Below are 19,249 nucleotides of genomic sequence, written 5' to 3'. Positions count from 1 at the left end.
GCTGCACGATTCATCGTATTTTAATCTCGATTACGATTTTGGCTTGCAACAATTACGAAAACAACGTAATCGAACTAAAACGATTGTTATTTTTTATAAAAAAATGTATTAATAAAAAAACAGTTAAAAACATATTGTTAAAAAAAAAAATCAATAAATGGATGTTTTCAAAGTAAATGAATAATTGTTTTTAATAATCATGATGTCAATTATTGACCAAAATAATCGTGATTATGATTTTTGCCATAATTGCACAGCCCTAACACACAAAGGCAAACACATTGTGTGAGAAAACCTACTTGGCAATAAACCTGATTCTGATGGCAAACTAATGTAATATATATTATATATATATATATATATATATATTACATTAAAAAAAAAGTGTGTATTAAAGGTTTCCTATCATGCTATCTTTAGGCATATATTATGGGTCTCAGATATATAAAAAATATATAAAAGCCGTGGGTGTAAAGCCGGCCCCCATTTCCGATATGACGTCATATCGGACGCAAATCTGGATCAGCTCGGTTGTTCCCCGTTTTTAGAGATTTGGGTACGGAGGAAAAGAGAGGGTTTTATTTTCGGACGCTGCGTGAGTTCCCCGACACACCGGGGACACATATTTATGTAGAAGAGACATCAAAAAGTGCATTTTGCATGATAGTATACATTAGAGCACATGTGTCAAACTCAAGGCCCGGGGGCCAAATCAGGCCCTTGGTGGATTTAATTTCGGCCCGCAGGATAATTTCTAATTACTATTAGATCTGGCCCTCCGGTATATTGCACGCACACCTTCACTCCATCCTGAGGGTCTCCTCAGCTCAGAGCCTGAGCCCAAACATTGATGACCTTGCACCCAAGATGAGATGCCAAGTATCTGAACTAGCATCACAGAGCAGCACACTGAGTTTAATAGATGTTTCCTTTTGCTCTTTCTCTCACGACAACACGGCATGTTTGGTTTCTCTTTGAGGGAAATAGTTTTTTTGAAGCTGTTGTTGGCCTGTGGAGAAATGTACTCATAAGAAATGACTCTTGAAAAGCTGCAGATAGAGCCATAAGAAATGAATGCAACTGATTATTTAATGTTTAATGTTTTTTTTATAGGCAATAATTTAAGCTTTGTTAGTTCCAGGTTTAATATGTGCAATAAGTTCATTTCAATACGCTTTGCTATAAACATTGAACCAGTCCGGCCCTCGACTAGTACCCATTTTTTTTTATTTTGGCCCGCTGTGTATTTGAGTTTGACACCCCTGGATTAGATGTTTACATGACATTACATGTCACTTGTTAGACGCTTTTATCCAAAGGGACTTACATACTCAAAACTGTGGGCAATCCCCACAGGAGCAATTTGGGGTGAAGTGTCTCAGGGACACAACGACATGCTGACTGCAGTGGGGTTTGAACCTGTGACCCCCTGATCCCAACACCAGTGCACTAGGCCACTGCGCCACACGCCTCCCACCTTTAACTCTGCTGTCCTCTCTCAGGTCTTAAGGTAATCGCTCAGAAGTTTCCAGAAGGTTTGACGACGGGCTCCCTCCCGACCTCCTGCCTCTCCTCCCCCTCGCCCTCGAAGGGGAAGAAGAGCTCCGTGCCGAAGCCTCCTCTGCAGGCCGCGGAGAAGTGCTGGAGGTTTGCTTCTGACGATCTGACCAAGATCCAGGATCAGCTGGAGGAGAACCTCGTGCCCAGCAACTCCAACAGTAAGAACACACTCAGATAGTACGCCTCATCACAGCTCTGATCAGGCGTCTCCCTGGAGAGAACTCGGTAATACATATGGGGAAATAGAACCAAAGTAATGCAAAAAGAACATGCTATCTGTTAGGCTTGATTTATTTATACCAGACCAATTTCCTGAAAAGCAAAACCCCTCTTGAGTAAAGCTATCAGTCTTGTGTTATTCGTTTATATATTTCATTTGACTTTATCTTACTGGACACTTCATTTTAACATCTTGTGTCGATATTTATTTTTTATTTTTATTATAGCTCCATATTGCCCATTCTTCAACTTTAACGTCTTATGTGTTGTTTAAATATTTGTATTCCATTTTGTTTTAATGGAGCAAATGTTTCAAAACAGGTTTCCTCAATGAATTGTTCTCTATTGATTTCAAATAAACACATGTTCCCTGTCATTTGTGTCTCCGTGTGTCTCCCTGTGTGTCTCCATGTGTGTCTATCTCCCTGTGTGTCTCCTTGTGCCTCCCTGTGTGTCTCCTTGTGTCTCCCTGTGTGTCTCTCTGTGTGTCTCTCTGTGTGTCTCCCTGTGTGTCTCCCTATGTGTTTCCCTGTGTGTCTGCCTGTGTGTCTCCCTGTGTGTCTGTCTCCCTGTGTGTCTCCCTGTGTCTCCCTGTGTGCCTCCCTGTGTGTCTCCTTGTGTCTCCCTGTGTGTCTCTCTGTGTGTCTCTCTGTGTGTCTCCCTGTGTGTCTGCCTGTGTGTCTCCCTGTGTGTCTGTCTCCCTGTGTGTCTCCCTGTGTCTCCCTGTGTGTCTCCCTGTGTGTCTCCCTTTGTGTTTCCCTGTGTCTCCGTGTGTCTCCCTGTGTGTCTCCCTCCCTGTGTGACTCCCTCCCTGTGTGTCCCTGTGTGTCTCTCTGTGTGTCTCCCTGTGTGTCTCCCTGTGTGTCTCCCTGTGTCTCCCTGTGTGTCTCCCTGTGTGTCTCCCTGTGTGTCTCCCTGTGTGTCTCCCTGTGTGTGTGTCTGCCTCCCTCTGTGTCTCCCTGTGTCTCCCTGTGTGTCTCCCTGTGTGTGTGTCTGTCTCCCTGTGTGTCTCCCTGTGTGTCTCCCTGTGTGTCTCCCTGTGTCTCCCTGTGTGTCTCCCTGTGTGTGTGTCTGCCTCCCTCTGTGTCTCCCTGTGTCTCCCTGTGTGTTTCCCTGTGTGTTTCCCTGTGTGTCTCCCTGTGTGTCTCTGTGTGTCTCCCTGTGTGTGTGTCTGCCTCCCTGTGTGTCTCCCTGTGTCTCCCTGTGTGTCTCCCTGTGTGTGTGTGTGTCTGCCTCCCTGTGTGTCTCCCTGTGTGTTTCCCTGTGTTTTTTCCCTGTGTGTCCCTGTGTGTCTCCCTGTGTGTCCCTGTGTGTCTCCCTGTGTGTCCCTGTGTGTCTCCCTGTGTGTCCCTGTGTGTCTCCCTGCAGGCCGGATGTCGAGCCGCGTGTCCTCCGGCAGCTCTCTCTCCAAAGCGTCCAGCGCTCGCAGCCGACAGAGTTCGTCCTCCTCCTCCTCCGTAGCAGGGAGGGACAGCAGCAGGGCTCAGAGCAGCAGACCCTGGAAATAACACCCTCCTCCTCCTCCACACAGAAATACATGAACAAACATACCTCTGACTAAGAGTCCATTTATTTCATGTTTCGAGCTGTAGAGCTGTATAGAAACATGTCTCTACGACACAGATGCTTAACATTGATTTAACCACCTTTTGGGGGAGGAGTTAACACGACACTGAAGTAGAGACCACAATGTTTAAAACTCTAATCAAGACATACAACAATATAATCTGCATAATTTAGTTTCAGACTCATCAGCTGCACAAATTTAAAAGTATTTTCCACTTTTTATGTTTCTTATAATATGTAATAAATGGCGTGTTTTTGAATGTTTGCACAGTTTCTCATCCGTCAACCTAAAGCCTGCACTCTAATCTATTGTTCATGTAACTCTCCTTTGAAACAACCACCTGTTCAGATAGAAACTTCACTCTGTGGATCATCTCTTATTTCTTCTCCTTCTTCGTCTAAAAAGGTCACGTTGAACTTCAGCCACTCGATAAATGTCACGTTTATTGCTGGAGAATCCTTGAATGTTACGATATGAAACTAAAAATCTGTGTTTGACACGAGATGTAATTTATATAAATGACGTCACAGAGCTCGATCCATTTTGTAAAACGAAGTAAAGATGTGCTGTATTTTTCTAATTTTCTCAAGTAGCTTTTGTGTTCAACTTGTTCATCCGCTAATGCTGTCACGTGATTGGTTGCCTTTGTGTGTGTGTGAAGACAATAATGTGAGTTGTGATCACACTGACTGGTTAGCACGCAAAGTGTCATTATACCAACATCGCTGTGACATTGAAGGGAGGAGACCTCACTGCCCACAGATGCATTTGAGAAACTAATTGATTGCTAATGTGTGGCCTTTTGTTTTGTGGCATGGTGGTGACTTATTGCATTTTGTTTTTGGCCTCTGAATACACTCACGCAATCTCTTGTTCAGTGCATTTAATATGTGCTACCCTGCAGCCTGTGATTTCAGGCAGTCTTAACTCACATTAACAATCTTGACACTTGATTTTATTTGTTAATGAATGTCAAATAAAGTTTAGAATTTCTACCTTCTTTCTCTACCTTCATTCTTGTGTCAATAAGACGGTTCTGTAATGTTGAGAAACACAAAAAAGCTAAAGGGAGTATGATTTATTTTGTTCAATAATGGTTAATTATGTCTAATGTTAAAAGGGAGACTTATCTTATTCCCTAGATTACAATATGACATGTTTAACTATCCATTTGTGCAGTTAACATGTAAATAAAATGTATTAACCTTTGAATAAGCCCAATTACCAAAAATGTAATATAATTACAGTTTTAGGCCTCTTAGCTTTTGTTATGATTGGCACAGGACAGAAAGAAATATATATTTGGATCATGATAGTCTTAACAATTACATAATTCAGACAAATATGTGCGTAAACATGTCATTCAACCCATTAGCTTTAAATAAAAAAGAAATAGAAACTGCAGTTTTTAAGTGTGCTCGTTTATTCGTTTGTTTGTGACTTTAATTTGTCTAAAGACTCATGATGATGGTGACATTAGTCTTCAAGATGACTTGTACACACACACACTTTAGTAGGGGTTCTTGTAGGTGTGGTCCATGATGGCCATCAGAGCCAGCCAGGTCTCAGAAGCGGTAGGGATGATCTGACTGGCTGGCAGGATGAAGCCGTAGCGACCGGTGTCCCTCAGCTCGAAGGTGTAGGAGTACTTGATGCCCTGGTTGTAGGTCCAGTCGATGGTACCACCGCTGGCTTGGTCTACAAAAGAAGCAGGTATCATCACGGTTGTGTTATATACAGTGCAGTAAAGATGTATAACTATCAGCATCTAATTTGTTTTTGTACAAAATGTCTTTCTCGACAGAACTACCAGAACTGGTTACTCTACTGGGGTCATGCGGTGTACGGGACACAGTAGTTTGACTTAAAAATAGGGGATCGGGTTTGAAATTAGGGTTACATTGGGGTCCTTTACACTTATGCCTTGGTAGTGTTAATACTATTGAACACACTGTGGGGATTTGATCGACCTCGGCAGGGCCTTCCGGGGGTGAGAGCGTCTAGTGATAAAGGGCCGAAACGCTCAATGATCTCCCGGTCCACTATTGAGAATGTGTTTAATGCTATTGACATTATTGGGGGTCATTTAGATTCTGGGGGGGGGTGTTTATGGGGTTCTCATCGGTTTCACGAGTAAAGGGGTTGGGGGCGGGGAGATCTTAGAGGGAGTTCTGACTGGACGGAGGGGTTGCTACACTGGGTGGCTTGGGGCGGAGTTGGTAAAACCCTGAATCAGATTGGAACATTTTTTTAGAGTTGAGGAATAACCTCTGGGTTTTATAAACCATTTGTAATGACTTCTTCATCCAATTTTGGATCTCTGCGGGTTTCTTGAAACCCTTAAAATTCCCCCCTTGGGGCTTGTCCCTCCCCTCTCCCTCTGCGGATCTAGGGTCTGGTAGAGGGGGATGGGGTACAGAGTCGCTTAGACAGGCGGGGGAGTGCATCTGACGAAGAGATAGGTTGTTGTGCTCCCTATCTCTGTTTCTTATCCTACATTTTCACCCTGGACTAGAGGGAAAGCGTTCTCGGACGCCTTTTCAGCTCTATTTCCTACTATATTCTTCTTACCCCGTTTACTCTGAACTATTCTCGGAGGGTGTGTTGACGTTGACTCGTTGGGCCTCTCCTCCTGTACTTGTTTGGTTCCCCAGTTCTTTCCTTTAAACTCAATCTAGAAGAGTGCATTTAGGCCTCTCTAATTCCTGCCTTTTATTAGTCTAGGGTTTCAACCCTTTTTCCCTTGAACTAATTTAAACAGGAAAATGCATTTACGTAGTCACGTTGTGCCTCTCGGTGTATACTTTGACTTCCTGTCTCTTTGGAGAGTGCTAGGACGGGAGATACGTTGAGCCTTTTTACTGCTGTCCCACTTCACTGGTATCCCCTGTCCCCTGTTCATAATTGCCACCCTATTCTAAAGGGAAGCACGATGGTGCCTTTTCCTTTCAAATTTCGGACTTTGTATTTCTTCACCTCTGACTCGTTTAATTTTTAGGAGGGTGCATTTACGTAGACACGTTGTGCCTCGCTTCCTCTGTTTCTGGCTGATCTTTTCATACCCTTGTTTCTCAGAGAAGAGAAAAAATACTATTCTAAAAAAGTGGATACATGGTGTCTCTTCACTGGTTCACTTGTATACTCTAGGGGTCAGAGTTCATATGGTGAGGGATTCCATGAGCGGTATGCGCCAGCCCGTGCCTTTACCTTGGACTTCTAGTAGAACTGCTCGGGTCTTGATAGATTGAGTGGGGAAGTTCAGGAGACCTTTCTTGACAATGAGTTAGCATTTCTGGTCCCATTGCCTCAAAGTCAATGGTTTTTTGAACTGGTTTTGGATAGATGGCTCATTTAAGATTGGACATACAAGCTGAAAAGATGTACACGTTTTTGTTCTATGTCATAAAATACGTATCATTGCTGATGTGTTTCGCCAACAACAACAACAACAACAACAACAACAACAACAACAACAACAACAACAACAACAACAACAGTGTTCCGAGCCAGGTCCCGGCTTAATGTAATCGTTCACACCTCATAGAGCAGTGCCACTTGCTCTAGGAAGCTAAAGGCCCAGATACACCGGCCCGAAATCGGCAGTAAATGGGAGTCGGGCTGAACATGAGCGTGGGCACGCCCTATTTGGAGTGGTGTGCGCCGCACCGTCAGGTCTTTTCTGCCGACCTGACGCCTTTTCTTGCCGTTCGGCGTCGGGAACACCACCGGAAGTCGGACAAAGGGATAACACTGATTGGCTGTTCAGCTAGCGAACCATTGCATGAGAAGCGTTAACGGAAGTGAGGGAGGTAAACAAATGATTTAAAATGGAAGATGGAACGCACACGGACGGCTATTTCACCTCATCGTTTTATAGAGCTCCTGTTCGTTCATGTTTTCAATGAACGAGATTGAAAATGGAAACAAAAACGCTATTTTTTGTTTGTTTATATCATGGAGTCTGTTCTTCTTCTCTGTCTTCCGGTTGTTCCGGTTGTTGCCTCTTTTGAATGATGAATACACACTATCGCCGCCTGCTGGTAAGGACAGTTATTGCCACTCACGCATACGCAGTTCATACGTGCTCGGCTCGGATTTGCGGTGTGTTCCAGTGCGCGAATTCGGCAAATACGCAGGAGAGTCCTGCGACGCAACAGTCTGTGTCGGCATCGGCGACTTCTCAGGTGACTGGCCGGTGTATCTGAGCCTTAACATTCAAACACCGTTGGCCATCGGGAGCAACTCAGGGTTCAGTTTCTTGCCCAAGGATGCATCGACATGGGCTGGAATCGAACACACAACCTTCTGGTTGAAAGACGACCACACTGCATCGCAGCCACGTTCACAATAACAATGTGGAGAATTGAATATTTGTAGATTGACTTACAGATGGTTTTGATGATGCTGCCATATCTGTAGCGAGTACCGTACAGGGAGGCCAGGTCGGTGACAGCCTTCTTAGCCAGTGAGTGCTGTGGGAAGAGATTACTACCATCAAATATTGATCATCTACAGCATTCATAGTTTCTCATATTGCTTATGCATGTGCTTATATCGAAACGTTACAGGCGAAGCTACAGATGGGCCAAGGATAGAGATTTACTACACGTGAGCTGGACAAAGCCAGATAATCACAGCACTGATGGAGCTGAACTTATGTTCAACTAAGTACATGTTTACATCCAACTGTACCATATATTCTACCTCGTACCGTTTTTATAGAACACATTCATTTCTGGTTTTGTAATTATCAACTGCACTGATACAATACATGTGCAATAACTTACTGACTTGTTTACATTTTGTACTGCCTTGACCATATTGTTCTTGTATTTCTATGGTAATGTTGTATTTTTTTGTAAGCGTGCTGTTCAATGTATCATAGGTCCAATTTATAGTCACTTCATATATTATATATTAAACGTTTTTAGCTTGTATTATCAAAATTATACTTATACTGTCTGTTATGTGAGATTGCACCATCAGGAATTCTTGGAATTTCGGTGTACTCTGTGTAGTGACGATAAAGGAATCTATCTATCTATCTAAAGAGTTATGGGTAAAGAAGTAAGAGAAGGAGTGGGATCTTTACCAGCTCGGTCTCGTCCTTGCATGGAGTCTTGGTGTAGCCGTAGGGGTACAGGAGCATCTGGGAGTAGGCGTGGATTGAGACGAAGGCCTTGAAGTTACCGTGGGACTTCACAAAGTCCACAATGGACTTGACCTCAGACTCAGAGTTAGCTTTGGGTCCACGGTAGGTCTCTGCGCAGGGGCTACCGCTGGCACCAGCTCCTACTCAGAGAAGAAAACTGAGTCAGAGAAACTACAGAAAAAGTGGATCCCACAATCAGAGATGGCAAAAGTACACACATCCTTTACTCAAGTAGAAGTACAGATACTCGTGTTTAAAAATACTGACTAAAAGTACTGGCTAAACTTCTTTACTCAAGTCAAAGTAAAGAGGCTTCGAAATGTACTTCAGTAAAAAGTACCCATAACTAGCAGCTGTTTTAAAGAGTACCTGACCTCCCTTTATATTAATAGAACAATAATGTCATTGTTAGCTAATGAATGTTTCCATGGTGACCAACGGCAACATGACAACGTTTCCATTGGTCCCTCTTCTTTAGAGAAGACCAGGAAACGATGGATACACGGATCGTGTTCAAATCAATAGGCACGCAATGACTCTAAATAATAATGATCACGCCACCAAACACACATTCAGACTAAAGGAACCAGCCTGTTTGGAAAATGTGAGAAGTAGAAAGTACAGGTATTTGTGCTCAAAATGTAAGAAGTAGAAAGTACAGGTATTTGAGTTCAAAATGTGAGAAGTAGAAAGTACAGGTATTTGAGTTCAAAATGTAAGAAGTAGAAAGTACAGGTATTTGTGCTCAAAATGTAAGAAGTAGAAAGTACAGGTATTTGAGTTCAAAATGTGAGAAGTAGAAAGTACAGGTATTTGAGTTCAAAATGTGAGAAGTAGAAAGTACAGGTATTTGTGCTCAAAATGTAAGAAGTAGAAAGTACAGGTATTTGAGTTCAAAATGTGAGAAGTAGAAAGTACAGGTATTTGTGTTCAACATGTAAGAAGTAGAAAGTACAGGTATTTGAGTTCAACATGTAAGAAGTAGAAAGTACAGGTATTTGAGTTCAACATGTAAGAAGTAGAAAGTACAGGTATTTGAGTTCAACATGTAAGAAGTAGAAAGTACAGGTATTTGGGTTCAAAATGTAAGAAGTAGAAAGTACAAGTATTTGTGTTCATCATGTAAGAAGTAGAAAGTACAGGTATTTGGGTTCAACATGTAAGAAGTAAGTACAGGTATTTGTGTTAGAAATGTAAGAAGTCAAAGTCAAAAGTCTTCGGAGTAAAGTACTGATACCAGACAAATGTACAGTAACAAAGTATTTGTACTCCACTACTTCCCACCTCTGCCCATGAGCTATGAATACTTTGCTAGCCCTTGACTCATTAGATATCAATATTCATGGGACATCCGTTAAGTACCAAAAGGTTAAACTTGTAATGCAGTGACTCGACTACAACCGAACCACCTTAATGTGTTATTTAATGTTATTTCATTAGTGTGCATGTTGGAAGGCCATTTTTGGCATCTCTGTGTAATCCAGAGTCCATTTTGTCCAGGAGTCACTCTAAAAAGATCATCTTGTAAATCTTTACCGCAATGTCATATTTGTTTTTTGGCAGCATCTGGTGGTAGTATTGAGCATTACATTGGTGATTTCAATGCAAATCGCTAAAATGATGGATGATAAAATCAGTATAGGCCTAATTTATAATTTGATGAAAAAAACATTATTACAGCTGTTGAGCTTTAAGTGAGAGACAAGTTACCTCCGAAACCAGCATCCCAGTTCCTGTTGGGATCGACTCCAATGCAGCTGGAGCCGGGGTTGGGCTTCCTGGTCTTACGCCACATACGGTTCTGGAAACATCAGAATAGTTCATCACAATATGTCAGTTTTTAACTTTGGTTTATTTCTTACTTTTTTTCTGTTGTAACTTTTCATGAATTCATCTTTCTTTGAGACGGACACTGTCAGCTTAAACTGATTTACACGACCCGTTTCTGTCTTTACTGACTAGAATTTATATTGCAACCTGAACTTATCAATGTCTTAAACAGTTTGTGTGGAACTAAGAAGGCAAGGCAAGGCAATTCAAAGTGCTTTACAAAAATGAAAGACATTAAGAGCATTAAGAAAAAGTGCAGCAGAAACATAATAATAAATAATAATAAATTCGATTGTTAAGGCACCTTTCATTGCTAACAGTAATCCCAAGGTGCATATTATAATATATATTATTATATATGCGGTGAAAGAAGAACAAGTCTCTGCATTCATGGCTTGAAAAATGTTTGGGAAACTTGTCTGGGAAACTTATGCCATGCTCAAATTCACAAAAAAGCTCTCTTAATGTCATTGGATCAGAAACAAGATCGAGAAACGCTGCATACGCCTTTTTAGAAGTACCACAAATACATTTGATGTCAGTTGAATATGAGTGAGTAACATATTCTAGCTTTGTGAGACTCACGCTCGTGTGGGAGAAGTAGTAGCCATCGGGGTTGGTCACGATCTCCAGATAGATGTCCATCTTGTTGAGGATGGCGGTGAGAGCGGGTTCACGTCCGTAATCATCCACAATCTACTCACAGAAAGGTAGAGAACACGTTGTTCAGTGAGCAGCCGGTTTGTGGTCATCATAGACTAAAAGCAATGTGGACATTTTTAAATCACCTTTTTGGCGAACCAGGTGCCGCTGGCCTGAGTAACCCACTCTCTGGAGTGGATTCCAGTATCGATCCAGATGGCGGGACGCTTGGTTCCTCCGGTGCTGAACTAAGACACGAGAAGGAGGAGCAGTCAAACAAACACATAATGAGTGACCATACTTTCAATTATTGTTATATATCTTTTTATATTAAAGGTCACCTAGTATGCAAATTCCACGTGTTTATGTCTTTTCTACATCAACATGTGTCCTCTCTTCTTCATGTCTCTTCTACATCAACATGTGTCCCCTCTTCTCCATGTCTCTTCTACATCAACATGTGTCCCCTCTGTGTAAAGAAACTCTGAAAGTTTCAGGAACAAAGATTCTCTCTCTTTTTGTCCCGATCCATTTCTATAAAAACCTGTCTGAAAATGAGCTGATCAGATTTTGACCACTTTATGATGTCATAACGATGTTTTGGCTTTTGTAACCATTAGCCAATCACCAACCAAGGTAACCCCGCCCCCCACCTTATCACCTGAATTTCCTCCTAAAGCACCAATAGACGCGTTCACACCGGAGTACTTCTATCCGTACTTTTCCCGTTTAGTTCCGTTAGTGCCTGGAATTTTGTGTTCACACCAAAAAGAGAACTTAGTTCCGAAAACTTTTACCCCCATTTTTAGTGCCTGCTAGAGAGGTGGTACTTTCCTGGGGAGAAAAAAGTACCAATTTCTGATTGCAAACCACGCCCCGTAAAACTCAAAAAAGTTTGGTGAAGCCGCCATTGTATTTGCTAGCATTAGCATTATTAGCATTAGCATTAGCCCCGCGCACCAACGCAGAGAGAATAACTTATGGCAACACAAAAGAAAACATGGGAGCGGTGGAGATGAGGAGGTGTTGGCGTTCTGGCGATTTAGTCTGAAGGCTTCAGTAGAAGCTGCTGGGAGTCCCAGCAGCTTCTACTGAAGCCTTTCCCCAACTCCGGGGACTTCCGGCCGGGGACTTCGGGTGGCAGTATACGCCGTGAAGTTGTTTGCGGCCTGCCAGTAAACCCAAAGCAGAAGAAGAAGAAGAAGTGACGTCAGCGGCTTCATTTGCGTAATCTTCCCTCAGGAACCGGTGTGAACGCGATCTGTACTTGGTTCCATGGGGGCACTAAGTGCTGGGCACTAAGTGCGGCAAAGTACTTGGTGTGAAAGCGGCTATTGTGTTCTTTTTAACCAAATGTCTCTCAGAGGGGAGTGGGGAGTGGCTTCTTATTTTCATCTAAAGTAACAGACAGAGAATCAGCACTTTGGAAACAGGGCTGAAACAGAGGGGATTATGGGTAATGCTGCAATGATCTGTTTGGTATTTGGAGCCAAACACTTCAGACGTTCAGAGACATGTTTTGTATCTGAGACCTATGATATATTGATGAAAAACAGTATAATAGGGGACCTTTACATAGAAGGTTTCCACAATGTCTAGTAAAAAGAAACTATCTTAAATTCCTAATGAAAGTTCTCAAATGATCTTCTGTCCTTCATTAAGAGTAATGTTATGTTTGAGTTGTGATCATATGTGTTTGTTCAGAGTATTCTTTGCTGGAAATTATCCAGTTTGTTATATTTACCTTGAGCACATTCAGGGGACGACCCTCGTAGCTCTTGCCGATCACAATCTTGCTGACCAATTTGGGATTCTCAGCCACCAGCATGTCCTGGAAACTGTAGATCTACAACAAATACACAATCATGATGTTTAGGGTTTGGGTTGTGATAACAAGTTGTTGACATGGATTAGGGTTATTTTGGGTTGCAGCTTAATTATATAGTTGGAAGTCGAATGCTTTTCTGATGTAGATTATCACTTTCTACAAGCCATCCGGTCCTTTAATAACCAGAATGAGAACTTGGTCCCAATGTATTCGGTTGATGACTGGATTTCGGTTGGCATTTGTTAAATATTTTCTGTATGTGGATAGTATCTCAACGCCCATCCAAGGGAAGAAGTGTGTTGTTCTTGGGGACTTCAGAATTGCTTCTCTATTCTTAAATGTTGGTCCGACCGGGACATTCACCACACACTGAGCTTCTTCTTCAAGTTTAAAGGGATGGCTATGAGTATCAGCAAATTCAATCCTAATTACATTTTCTTTTTAGACATTAGAGTTGGTGCACTTACCTCGTTGATGGGGTGGTACCTGGCATAGTCGTAGCTGTCAACGTTTTTGGGCTCAGCAACACGAGCAGCAGAGACCATCTCCCTCCGCTCCTCATCCAGCATCGTCTGCAGAAAAACATATGTTAACATTCATTTTAACATAATATATTTTTCTGTCCGACTGAACTTTGGCCGAAAAATCAGCTTCAAACTTCTTAAAAACTCAAAAACCAAATGCAGTAGATTCAATTCTGTTCATGTTCACTTTGACTTTGACTTTTGATGAAGCCTGGATTGATATGTCAAGCTGTTTTGCAGGCCTGTTACCTGAAGGTCTCCGATCATGATGGAGTAATCGATGGCATTACTCTCCAGGTGAATTTTGACGGACTGCAGGTTGTGGTGGGGAACTCTAACATCCACAGGGGTTTTAACATCTGTCACTCCCCTCCAGAAATCCAGCTAAAAAGAAACATATAGCACACAACATTTGATCTTAGGGTCAGGGTTCAGGTTCAGGTTCTTTATTTGTACCCGTAAGTAGATTTAGTTTACAAATAAAAGGACAAGGGATCCATCCTGACATACTCTAAAGACAAACACAGAGAACAGACACATCCCTAATAAAAGAACTAAGAAAAGTAGACTCTGCTCCGTCAAAAATATTTAAAAACAATTAAAAAGAAAAGCACTTTTACAAACATGGACATTCAAAATTCATTATTAAATACATAAATAGGTATTTGTGTGACGCTCCTATGATTGGTTGATTTGTGCAATAGCTGCTGGGATAAAACTGTTTTTATAGCGCTTCGTTCTACTCTTTGGGACAACTAACTAACTTCAGGCCCGAAGGAAGAAGCTTCAATTCTGAGTTGGAATTGGATGAGGGTTAGGGTTGATGAATATTTGGACTTTCATCATTTACAAACTATTTTATTTAGAAGTAATTATCAGAGTATGATGAATGACCTCAAACTCGTGCTTGTCCTCCAGGTCGTTGATAAGAGCCAGCTGGTCTTCATTCTTGGCATACATGCGAAGAACCTGATGCCTGCAGAAAGAGAAGCAGAATGTTTTACATCAGTTGACTCAAGAGAACTTCACAATCAGCTAGAAGTTGGCACATATACTGTAAGGGGAAATCGCATTTCACAATATTACATTACATGACATTTTTTTTTGTTATATATCTGACGCTCAAAAAGCACACCAAGCATGCACTGGTCCTGGAGACATTTAAAAAATTAAATAAAAGTGATTGTTATAAAGAACATATTGATTATTTCACATTTCTGCACAAATCTAAAGATCTCTTAAAGCCTACAACTCAGTGAGAGGATTGTAATAAATTACATTATTAGTACAAGTATTAAGTAATATTTTGAGGTAATTTAACAGAGTATTTTTATTGTAAGCAACTTTAAACTTCTACTCCACTAGATGTTGGAAGCCAATATTGTAATTTTTAATCCACCACATTTCTCTGACAGATTCAGATTAAACAAATACAAATCATCTAATAATTAAACATTTTATTAGAGGTTAATATATCCAGCAGCAGTATACAAAGTAGAGTAACTCTTCCTTTACCAGCTGGGATGAACACGATCACAATCAGGTCATTTCATATTATTCTGAAATGGGCCATTCGGCATAACGAGTACTTTTACTTGTGGTACCTAAGTATATTTTGATGCTGATATTTTTAGTAAAATAAGATTTTGAATGCAGGAATTTTACTTTTTATAGTATTTTTACAATCTAGTGTTGCTAATTTTGCTTTTTGAGTATAAAACCTGAGTTCTTCCACCGTGGGTGTGAGATACCCACACTTACCCCTCAAAAGTCTCCTTGCCGAAAACGGCCACGAACAGCACTGTAAGTGCGAGCAGCCCCTTCATGTTGACTGACTGAACCTGGCGGGGTCCGATCGAGGTTTTTATATCTGAATGTGTCGGGTTACGTGTCCAAAAGCACAACCTTGCTTAAGGTGATGGAGGTGTGGCAGCAGCGGCTGGAGCCTTTCCCACGTCAGCCTGAGTGAAACCAGAGCAAAAGTTACACCATGTAACTCATCTGGACTTGTGTTCAGTTTACTATGAAAAAGAGAAGCTTCTGTCTGTTGTGTCCCCTTTTTTACAATTACACATCAAGGTATTGCATTGTTCAAAACTTCAACTAGAATATACAAAAACATTTTTTTTAAGTTGTTTGCTATTATTTTTAATAAATAAATCAATTTATCGACTTAGTGTAGCAGCACACGATAAAACAATATCATTATCATGTACATTTGCTTTGAATAAAACGTTATCTCATAGCACCAAACATTATGTGTTGCTTTGTATGTTATCAAAGATGTAATGGTTTCCTTTATTACATTTTTTTCAATTTCTTCATATAGAAATGTCTTCATAAATACTTGTTTTGGAGAGTCTAGATCATTTTGCTAAATATAGGTCATGGTTTAAGGATTATTTGCAGAGTGTTTTTTTGGAACAACATGACCTTGACAATATGGCTTATCTCAAAGCTAAGCTTGTAACTCTTATCTGTTGTTATTCTGTGAATAACCATAGTTTCTTAGACACACCCATGGAAACGATACGATGAAAGAGTCGTCGTCTATGCTTGTCTAAATTCAGTTTTCAGCCGAAGATGCAGTCTCATTGCTCAAAAGGAAGCAGCAGCTGTGTGTTTCAGCTTCCTCTTTGTGACTGTGGACGCAACACTGAAATCAACAAGCAGTTTCTAAAGAGCAGAATTCAAACCAGCTGTTGGGCTACATGTCCTGGTTACTGCACGTTTTAGCAATAAAACACGTTCAGATATGAGACAACTTGATGTCAGAGTGCTAGAATTCACATCTGGTGCATTCGAATGCATGGTTTCACTTAAAATAATGAGATATTCAACCAAAAATGTGATGAATAAACAGAAAAGCTTCATCAAAGTAACGATAACTGATCAAAACAAGCCAGATTTTGCCTTCTACTGCTTAAAAAGTAACATTTTGTGTCGGTAAAGTAAGCCTCAATGTTTTGACATTCACCAATGGACACCAGATAACACTTTTAAAAGATACTGAAATACATTTAATTTCTTCTATGAATACCTTCTTATGTCTGTATCACAAAATAATTATCGCACACTTTCAGATGTTAAAAGTTATTTGACATTACTCACTTATCCGACATCTATCCCCTGCCCAGAATCTATGAGTTGATGTTATGCAACCCAGCTGATAAGGACTGTGCAGTGGAAAAGTAAAGAGACAGAAGCGAGACAGTGTCAGGTGTGGAAAACACCTGCCGAAGGGTTTCTGATTCACAGAGACTTACAGAGAAGCAGACAGCGTGTCCGCCAGCTTCCATGAGCCCTGCCGAAGTGTCCTTGAGCAAAACTCTTAGATCCTATCTGCTTAGTGTAGGCATCACTAAAGGCATCATGTAAAAGCATAGAACACAGAAGGGTCTGTATGGTTGTTTCCGCCACAGTGAAGCAGCATTTTGATAATATTATACTTCCTTATTCTGATGTAATCGTGTCTGATGAAATGTGGTCAAGATCTATGTATTGCTCTACATCCTCTTGTTACAGACATAAAATAAAACATTTGAGCGGATATATAGCAGTTGTATTTGAAGCCATGAGTTACATTTCTGTTTCCAATAAAACCATAGGCCTATGTCTAATTGCAGCTGATTTGGTTAAAAATATGTATATAAGGATATTGAAGTAATACTATTTAGTTGGATGAAGAATTGTTGTTAACATTGTCCAACTTGAAAGTTAACACAGTTAGGATTTAAACATAACAAGCAAACATAACTTTTGCACTTTAAAAAAACAAAAACACTATGAAGTGTCATTAACGCCCATTTGTTTGAGTCTGCTACCTTTTTCAGTTATGACAAAATGACAAAGCTCTAGATATGTTGTAAAACAGCTGTCTGAGAGTTTATATTCTGTATTACAGATGTCCATACCAGACTGAATAGACCACACGTTACAGTCATGTTAAGTGTTGCTAAAAAAAAAGCCATACACACACACACACACACACACACACACACACACACACACACACACACACACACACACACACACACACACACACACACACACACACATCCCCTTGGCTTGACAGATAAAACCTCTGATCTGTCAGGGTGTGACAGTGTTGTTTCCTTTAAGGAGGCCAGCTGCAGTTCGCAGGAAGCTGCTAACCATATTGTTTCCTGTCACTGAGCCAACATGTTTTACAGCCATTTCATTACGGACAAGAAAACATCCCATGTGTGCATGTGTCTAAGACTTTCCAATGAGTAGCCAAACCTACTTTTTCAATGAAAAACTGTATATTTATAAACAAAGACAACCACTGATTTTACATTTAGTTTTATAACAAGCCTTTATAAAACCTCATAAAATCATGATAAGAACAATAACAAGTACATTATATGGTAGAGCAAACAGCACATCTTGAGCACTAAAGCAGGTTGATTCTGTCAAAAATACTAACACGTCCTTTGTTATGACAAGGACACGCCCTTGCTGCTCTTTGATTGGTCGTCTTGTGCTCTAGTTCACGCATCCTCTATTCCTATTGGTTAATATGACGATCCATCATGGCGGAAGTCACCCCGCTGAAAATCAATGAAAAGTGAACGGGACCTCCATAGTGAGAGCGGAGTCAAGCTGGAGACAGGATGTAGATTTAACCGGAGGTAAGGACACTTGATCTGCAATGTAAAATGAAAAAAAAAACTGCAACACATGGATGTATAATAGCTGCAACACAACAGTATCTTCACTAAAAATGTACAGCTAAATGTGCACATTTATTCACATCCCTGTATTTGGTTTATACATTTCTGTGTTGATATTTAACCTTTACCTTTGTCTTCAAGTTAAAAATATTGCAATAGGCTATGTAACTTTTAGACAAAACAAGCTTTAAAAACACTCAATGAAGTCGGGTGCTTATATTCATTTATTTTTCAAGTACTATGCAACCTTTGTGTCATAAAGTCAAAGTCAAAAGTCAAAGTCAGCTTTATTGTCAAAATGTCTACATGTGTTATAGGCCTACAGAAATCTCGAGATACCGTTTCCCGCAGTCCCAGTATGACATAGCCTACATAAAACAAGATTCAAAAATGGGCCTAGATAAACAGGGTATACAACTAAGTAATAGTATTAATATGGTTTAATGATATATTTAAAAACACAGTCCACAGAACATGAATTCACATTAATGCAAGTATTTTTTGTGCAAAATAGAAAAATGTTCAAAGTACAGTTTCAGTGCAGTAGCAGCGGCGATGGGTAGAAAAGTGACTGGTGCTGGATGAGGGAAGGTTGTGTGTGTGTGTGTGTGTGTGTGTGTGTGTGTGTGTGTGTGTGTGTGTGTGTGTGTGTGTGTGTGTGTGTGTGTGTGGGGGGGGGGGGGGGGGTAAAGTCCAGGACCATTTGGGGCAGGGGGGAAAGGTAGGAGGCAGGGTGGAGAGGTCAGGGGAGAGATGTCAGAGAGGGGGAGAGAGGGAGGGAGGGGATAGAGTTCAGCATCCTGACCGCCTGGTGGAGGAAGCTGTTCCTCAGCCTGGTGGAGCTTGAGCGGAGGCTGCGGAACCTTCTCCGAATAAATACAGTTACACAGTGTTCGTTGTCTACCCAAATCATTAATTTTGTTCTTTTATTACAAAAAAAACAAGATTTGACTTTATATATAATCATTAATTTCATATAATAAATATGTATACTTTTTTTAAAGTGGAATTTAGTAGTTCTATTCATTGCATTTTTTGTGTCATAAACATGGGCGCAATATATCCTTTTTCACTGCTTTTTGAATTGAAAGTCTTTCTCTTCCAAACAAAAATAAGTAGAAAAGTTACCAAAAATGTAATGTATTATATGTATTATTACAAATTAACATATGTTCATACGATATAAACATTGTGTCTGCTACGGCTGTTACACTGTCACATTTGTCATTA

At 40.7% G+C, this 19,249-nt stretch overlaps 2 protein-coding genes across 2 annotated transcripts in view; one reads left to right on the top strand and one right to left on the bottom strand.

Moving 5' to 3' along the window:
• Nucleotides 1–4,346, top strand: part of cep41 (centrosomal protein 41) — an 11,150-nt gene extending 6,804 nt beyond the window's left edge. The window contains exons 10-11 of the mRNA XM_079682317.1: nucleotides 1,503–1,718; nucleotides 3,148–4,346. Coding sequence (XP_079538443.1) covers nucleotides 1,503–1,718; nucleotides 3,148–3,287 — 356 coding nt within the window. The 3' untranslated portion in view covers nucleotides 3,288–4,346. The remainder of the gene's footprint in view (nucleotides 1–1,502; nucleotides 1,719–3,147) is intronic.
• Nucleotides 4,347–4,746: 400 nt separating this feature from the next.
• On the bottom strand, nucleotides 4,747–16,714 carry cpa5 (carboxypeptidase A5). The gene is made up of 12 exons (XM_079682316.1): nucleotides 16,589–16,714; nucleotides 15,084–15,283; nucleotides 14,217–14,298; nucleotides 13,572–13,706; nucleotides 13,266–13,370; nucleotides 12,715–12,816; nucleotides 11,117–11,218; nucleotides 10,914–11,024; nucleotides 10,209–10,299; nucleotides 8,439–8,638; nucleotides 7,734–7,818; nucleotides 4,747–5,044 (listed from the first exon to the last, which is right to left on the bottom strand). Exons 2-12 carry the CDS (start codon nucleotides 15,146–15,148, stop codon nucleotides 4,857–4,859), a joined length of 1,266 nt encoding a protein of 421 aa, XP_079538442.1. The 5' UTR covers nucleotides 15,149–15,283; nucleotides 16,589–16,714; the 3' UTR covers nucleotides 4,747–4,856.
• Between the last annotated feature and the right edge of the window lie 2,535 nt (nucleotides 16,715–19,249).

The sequence above is a fragment of the Notothenia rossii genome (assembly GCF_949606895.1).
Source record: "Notothenia rossii genome assembly, chromosome: 5".
NCBI classification, from domain to species: domain Eukaryota; kingdom Metazoa; phylum Chordata; class Actinopteri; order Perciformes; family Nototheniidae; genus Notothenia; species Notothenia rossii.
The sequence above is the reverse complement of the archived record's forward strand: the minus strand, read 5'-3'. Positions and strand labels throughout refer to the sequence as shown.